The 7591-nt window shown below is 39.1% G+C and overlaps 1 protein-coding gene across 1 annotated transcript in view; it reads left to right on the top strand.

Annotated features, from left to right (window-relative positions):
• The window catches only part of LOC135204512 (major facilitator superfamily domain-containing protein 12-like), a 30261-nt gene extending 23084 nt beyond the window's left edge, over positions 1 to 7177 (top strand). Inside the window, exon 6 of the mRNA XM_064234682.1 lies at positions 6995 to 7177. Within this exon, the coding sequence (XP_064090752.1) occupies positions 6995 to 7177 (183 nt within the window). The remainder of the gene's footprint in view (positions 1 to 6994) is intronic.
• The last annotated feature ends 414 nt before the right edge of the window (positions 7178 to 7591 follow it).

Genomic DNA, 7591 nt, shown 5'->3' with positions numbered 1-7591 from the left:
ACTCCGGTAGTGTTTGTAGTGCTTTTGACAGCACGTAGCCAATCTATAAGTCATATCACATTTCCGTGATTCATATACATATATCGAGCTACAATGTCCTTTAATATCTAATTCGCTCTACCTCGGAATTATATATTTTCATATATGCTTAACCGAAGGGGAATTTTTTCTCGATAATAGATTTGCCTGGACCAGGGCGCGAACCTATGGATCCTTTCAAACCCAGGAACGTCAGTGAAGCGTTACCTACTACACCACCGCGAGAGGCTAAAAGTTCATGTCGCCTCTCACCCTCATATACCTTCGCGCGCAGGTAATTAGTGGTTTGGAGACAACATCAACCCACCAAACCACTAATTCCTGCGCGCGAAAGGTATATGAGGTGAGGCGACATGAACTTTTAGCCTCTCGCGGTGGTGTAGTAGGTAACGCTTCACTGACGTTCCTGGGTTTGAAAGGATCCATAGGTTCGCGCCCTGGTCCAGGCAAATCTATTATCGAGAAAAAATTCCCCTTCGGTTAAGCATATATGAAAATATATTAATTCCTGAGGTAGTAGCGAATTAGATATTAAAGGACATTGTAGCTCGATATATGTATATGAATCACGGAAATGTGATATGACTTATAGATTGGCTACGTGCTGTCAAAATAGCACTACAAACACTACCGGAGTCGAGGTGGGTTGATGTTGTCTCCAAACCACTAATTACCTGCGCGCGAAAGGTATATGAGGGTGAGAGCGACATGAACTTTTAGCCTCTCGCGGTGGTGTAGTAGGTAACGCTTCACTGACGTTCCTGGGTTTGAAAGATCCATAGGTTTCGCGCCCTGGTCCAGGCAAATCTATTATCGAGAAAAAATTCCCCTTCGGTTAAGCATATATGAAATATTATTAATTCCGAGGTAGAGCGAATAGATATTAAAGACATTGTAGCTCGATATATGTATATGAATCACGAATGTGATATGACTTATAGATTGGCTACGTGCTGTCAAAAAAGCACTACAACACTACCGAGTCGAGGTGGTTGATGTTGTCTCCAAACCACTAATTACCTGCGCGCGAAAGGTATATAGGGTGAGAGGCGACATGAACTTTTAGCCTCTCGCGGTGGTGTATAGGTAACGCTTCACTGACGTTCCTGGGTTTGAAAGGATCCATAGGTTCGCGCCCTGGTCCAGGCAAATCTATTATCGAGAAAAAATTCCCCTTCGGTTAAGCATATATGAAAATATATTAATTCGAGGTAGAGCGAATTAGATATTAAAGGACATTGTAGCTCGATATATATATGAATCACGGAAATGTGATATGACTTATAGATTGGCTACGTGCTGTCAAAAGCACTACAAACTCTACCGAGTCGAGGTGGGTTGATGTTGTCTCCAAACCACTAATTACCTGCGCGCGAAAGGTATATGAGGGTGAGAGGCGACAGGAACTTTTAGCCTCTCGCGGTGGTGTAGTAGGTAACGCTTCACTGACGTTCCTGGGTTTGAAAAGGATCCATAGGTTCGCGCCCTGGTCCAGGCAAATCTATTATCGAGAAAAAATTCCCCTTCGGTTAAGCATATATGCAAAATATATTAATTCCGAGGTAGAGCGAATTAGATATTAAAGGACATTGTAGCTCGATATATATATATATATATATATATATATATATATAGGATATATATATATATATGTAGTGTGTGTGTGTGTGTGTTTGTGTGTGTGTGTGTGTGTTTGTGTGTGTGTGTATGTATGTATCCTAAGAAAGAGTAGTGAAGAAGGAAGACTTGGGGTGAGATGGTAGTCACGGGGTAAAACGCTGACGATGTCATGAGGTCAGCAGCAGCAGCCCAAGAGACTCAACATCCCGAGCGAGCAGAGCAGCGCAAAGCGAAACGGAGCAGAGCAGAGCAGAGCAGAGCAGAGCAGGTCATAGTCGTGTGATATGTACTTAATCTATTGTCATTTATATATAGTATTTAATAATCATGTTATCCTTATATAAGAGACGTTAATGCTTCTATCAAGTCCTAATTTGATGCTTTTCCTGTCTGATGATTCTCGCATCAAGTTCCTGTATTTCTTTCTATTAGTGAGTTCGTTTGTGCGCCCGTGTAGTACTGAAGTGCATGTGTTTGTTTGTGTTGTCTCTCTTAACCAACCGGTGATTGCTTGAAAAGCATCACTACATAATAATCTCCTGATAAGGATTGTTTTATTTGTAGGTTAATTAATGCAGCACAGCCTATTCTTTTCTGAAAAAACAAAATATCTCCTTTTTTTGTGTGTTTTCTGCTATAATAGTCCAGCCTCGTATTTATTAGGTTTGCTCTTATGTGTATTGAGATGTCTGTGTTTTTTCACATTATTAAGTGATTAATAATCTGAAACATTTTTATTTTAGGGCCCTGATGCCCAGATCAAGTGGAAGAAGATGACCATTCTCTCTCTCTCTCTCTCTCTCTCTCTCTCTCTCTCTCTCTCTCTCTCTCTCTCTTCTCTCTGGCATCCCTGCAGCGTTCAAGTTTGCCTCTGTAAGTGTTTCTGTGGCTGCTGTTTTATACTAACTGTTTCCCTTCATTTCCACATTGGGATGTCCGTGACTCATTTGCTTTGTGACGGAGAGGTATGAAATGCTGTCAATTAATCATTTACATTGGGACACATAGTAGGTAAGAATCAGGCGGCTCATTCCCGGTTTTTTGTAGGACTAGCGATTCTACAGTGGGTCCCTGTCCCATGCTCACGACGTCTGGTGCTGCCACATATTGTAATTAATAGGTTATAATATCTAGTAGCTATATTAGGGAGTGACTTGACGTCTCCATCACTCTTGCCAAGGAGGATTGTCTTTTGTTAAGTTTGCTCATTCGTCTGTTGGTTCACTTGGTTTGCTTATGACTTGGAAAATGTGTCGATTTTTGTGGTACTACGACCAGTTGGATTTGGCCTCGTTGTCGCCATCAAATGGTTGGATGTTGCGAGAGAGGAATGACCCTTTGAGGAGGGGGGCGGGGGGGGGGGGGGGGACCCTCTGTGAGATTGTTGGCTTGACCAGAGGAGACTCTTCTTTGCTGCAGCGTCTCCTTCCTCTGCCCAAGATAAGTAGTACCTACACTCTTGGTGGACGACAAATAAAGTCACAGGAAGAGAAGTCAATATTGGCTGGGGGAAAAAAGTCACAGGAAAGAAAGTCACACGAATTTATGGTGGGAGGTCATAAAGTCACAGGAAACATAAAAATTTACAATACATTTCTTGGCAGTCATCATCTTGTTGATAGACAAAGTCTTTTGTCTATGTTTTTACGGTCATCCGCAACGGGCTTGTAGTACTAAACCCGCCTCTGCGAAGGTGGAAACATTCCGGTTGTTAAAATGTACCCTCTGGGTTCAGTTTCTAGGAAAGATTAATGTGACTTTTTCGAGTGACATTTCCCCTGGATTTTTTATTTATTTATTTTTTTTAAGGTGAAGCGAGATCGTGTCATATTGGGTGGTAGATTTTCCTGGCTCGAGGTTTCATGAAGTATAAGTATAAGTCTCGAATGAAATTGGCATTTAAAGGATATGAATCTTGAATAAATAAGTTGACACAACTGGTTGAAAACCTGACATAAACCGTGAGCGTAAATTTATAAACTTTTTTTCTTTTATTACAAAAATACAATTACATTCCAATAATTTGCATTATTTGGATAATTCTGTTAATACAAAAATATAAATAAATAAACTTTTTTTTTTTTTATTATTAGCGGAAGTGTGAGCTACACACCACATTTTGGACAATATCAAAGAGTTGATTCTTAGTGCTTTCTGGTAAAGTGTTAAATACCTTTTACACAACATGTTAACTGCCTTTTCAATTTTTTTCTCAATATCTGACCAATTTATTTCACAAGTTTCTGCATACGAATTGCTGAAGTAAATGCCCAAAATTTTAGCACAGTCCACAACTTTGAAACAAGTTGACTTCCAGTCTCTTCTGCCTGACCATTCATCAATTCCTAAGATGACAGATTTTTCTTTGTTTAATAATGAGCCAGTTGCTGCTCCAAATTTCTTGATCTCATAGTGAATCTCTATTAATGAATCATCGTCTGCAAAAATTACTGTTGTATCATCAGCAAATTCCTGTACTTTAATTTTGTCATTGTTTGGTAATGTTGGAGGTACCATTTTTTTTTTTTTTAATGCTAGGTACAATGGATTTTGGAAGATGACATACAGTAACACTGATAGTGGACAGCCTTTTCTAACCGACCTTCTTACATTAAAGGTGTCTGTAAATAGTCCATTCACACATATCATACTTTTACATTCTTTTTATAATATTTCTAACCATGAAATAAATTTCACTGAAAATCCAAGCTTTTCCATAACTCTAAAAAGAAAGGGAAAGTTCACCCTATCAAAAGCTTTGGACCAGTCCAAGTTAAACATCCCTGCATTCAAATGAGTTTCTCTTACATAATTCATTATGTCTTATTGAATTATTGCAGTGAATTATGGATCTGTTTGGAGTGCCACAATATTGTTCAGGTGATATGATTTTTCCGAGTACAAGTTTCAAACGATTTGCCATTGTTTTTGCTGGAATTTTACAATCAAAATTTTGTGATTCCGATAACTTTCTTTCTTTCAGCATACATTTCATTACCTATGAAAAATCGTTTTTGATAACATACCAAAATCGTTTATAAAACTCCACAGTTAATCCATCACTTCCAGGTGATTTTCCTTTATTCATTTTATTCAATGATTCCCATAATTCATTTATATCAGATTCCTCCTCTAAAAGTTTATTGTCCTCTTCATCTACCTTTCTTTTGCATTTCTCAAGCAAATATGATTGTTCTTCGTAATTTCCTTCAATAAATTCATACTTTACTTTAAAACGGTCTTTAAGAAACACAAGAACAGCCTTTGTATCTGTTAACATACAAAGGCTGTTCTTGTGTTTATGCGGTGTTCTCTCTCTCTCTCTCTCTCTCTCTCTCTCTCTCTCTCTCTCTCTCTCCAGGGAGATCATAATATTTTACTACTACCGTTCTGGTATGGTAGGCGGTGCCTAATAAGTAGGCCTAACTGAAGATAAATTGGTCATGTTTTAGGTGTTAAGAATGTGACGTCCATTTCGCTTCACACATTAGTACAAATGTATGAGGTTTGTGGTTGAATTTATTACAGCATCAGTGACTGAAACGTTTGTCTCTGTTCATTCATCATGATTATTCATTGTACTTCATTCATTTCTCATAACAAACCAGATTAGAATATGGAATTAAAATCTTGAAAACGAAGATAAAATATCTCTCTCTCTCTCTCTCTCTCTCTCTCTCTTGAATTGTGGATTTGCTCACCTAGTGTTAGTTATATTCATTGTGAATTATGAAAACTGACCATTTTTTGAGCTTCTGCTTCAGTACTATTCTCGTACTAGACAATGTAGACCAGAGAAGGAGAACTGCTTGTGGTGGATTGTTCTAGGCCAAGAGTCATTTTTATGGTCTATTTACAATTATCCTGTAGCCTCTTTACCCGATTATATCCTTTCCCTTAACGAGAAGAACAAGCTTTTGAATGGGTTGATGGAGCTCTTAGGTTTGTGTGTTTAAGACTACACTTCTTACAAAACCAGTTCTGTCCTTTTCAGTGCTGATAACACGACTCATCATCCAGTTGCTCCTTAACTGATTATCATCTTTTACAAGGACAATATCACCAGCCTGAAGGTGCTGCTTTTCCTTGTTCCACTTCTGTCTCTCTTGTAATGTTGATAAATATTCTCTTCGACATCTAGTCCAGAATAGGTTGGCCAAGAATTGAACATAGCGCCACCTCTGTCGCAGATACATATCTCCTTTCTGAAAAACACCAGATGGTGGCATCACGACACTTGATTTCTGTGAGCAGCTGTGCTGGACTGAGTGGTTGTAAGTCATCTGGGTATCACTGCTGAGGTCAAAGGACGGTCATTCACTATAGCCTCAACTTCTGTGAGAAGAGTTCGGTAACTCTCATCATCCAGTCGTCCAGCATGTTCTTTGAATACAGAAGTCAAGAACCTTCTCATAGTGCTAATTTGATATTTCCACACCTCCCATATGACTAGCTGTAGGGGGAATGAAGGTCCAGCTGATGCTTTCTTTTGAGAGGAAAGCCCTGATCTGATCATCATTTATCTCTTGCAGTGACTTCCTCAACTCTTTCGCAGCTCCATGAAAGTTTGTCCTATTGTCACACCAAGTCTTCTTTACATTTCCTCCTCTAGAAACAAACCTCCTTAAAGCATTCATGAAGGACGATGTGTCTAAGGAATTGACTGTCTCCGTATGAATTGCTCTGGCCCAAAGAAGTCAACACCTGTATGTGAATGGAGCAGCTGGAATTACTTTTTCCAATGGTAAATCAGCCATCATATGGTTTTTTCTACAAATGACAACTTCTCGAAGCATTCTTTTAGCTGGCAAAAGAAAAGGAGATACAAAACCAAGAGGATCATAGAGGGAACGTACTGTTGACAAAATGCCTCTCCTTGTAAGCGGTTTTAGGTCCAAGCTTGCGGAGAAAGTATAGTAGTCATTTTCAATATTACATTGAAGACCAAGAGTTTTTTCTGCATGAAGTTCATCATAGTCAGATCAAATGTTTGAAGATCTTTTGAACGGTCCTCTTGCGCGATTGATTTCAACATCAGCTTGCTGTTACTCACAAACTTTGTCAGCCAAAAACCTCTTTCTTTCAACGCTGCTGTAACATCTTTCACAAGTCTTAATGCCTGCTCTTCTGAAGGTTCAGACTTCAAATAATCATCCATATCAGTCCACATAAATATTAGTCTTAATGTGCGTTCTATATCTGGGCCATGATTTTCCTTTGGAAGGTCAGCTGCTGCCCTCAAAGTGTAATTGGCGATGCTGGGTGATGATGCTTGCTCCAAAGATGTGAACACCCATTTGATACTCTTTAAGTTCGCTTTCAAGTTCACCACCAGGCCAACATAAGAAACTTAGATATTTATGTTGGACTTTTGGTACCAGATCTTGGTAAACATAGATTCTATGTCACCCGCAAGGCCACCCTTTCTACACAAAATCTGATGAGAACTCCAACCAGGGAATTAGTCATATCAGGACCTTGCATCAACTTGTCATTAAGGGAACTACCTGGTATTTAGCACTACAGTCAAAGACTATTCTAATCTTCCATTTTTTTTTTTTCTTTTTTTTTTTTGTGGGGGGGGGGGGGGGGGGTGGGGGATAGTAGACACCAGGCTGTTCATCATACAAACGATCCTCTGGAACCTTATAAGAATATCCTTTCGACACTAATTTCTCAACAAATTCCACATAATCTTCATGGTACTTTGGGTTTAGTTTCATTTTTCTTCTTTGCCATTGTGCTTGTTTCACTGCCTCTTCTCTATTGTTTACCAAGTTAACTTTATTGGTTCTAAATGGTAGGGGAAGCAAGCTGGTAGTGTCCATTAGTAAACTGAATGTTTTCTGCCACTTCTTTGAGGAACTGTTGATCTTCTTGTGACAGACTCTTTACATCAGGAACTCTACCAACATCTTTCTCACTAAAGTCT

Source organism: Macrobrachium nipponense, chromosome 47 (genome assembly GCF_015104395.2).
Source record: "Macrobrachium nipponense isolate FS-2020 chromosome 47, ASM1510439v2, whole genome shotgun sequence".
NCBI classification, from domain to species: domain Eukaryota; kingdom Metazoa; phylum Arthropoda; class Malacostraca; order Decapoda; family Palaemonidae; genus Macrobrachium; species Macrobrachium nipponense.
This window is presented reverse-complemented; position numbering and strand designations above follow the sequence as displayed.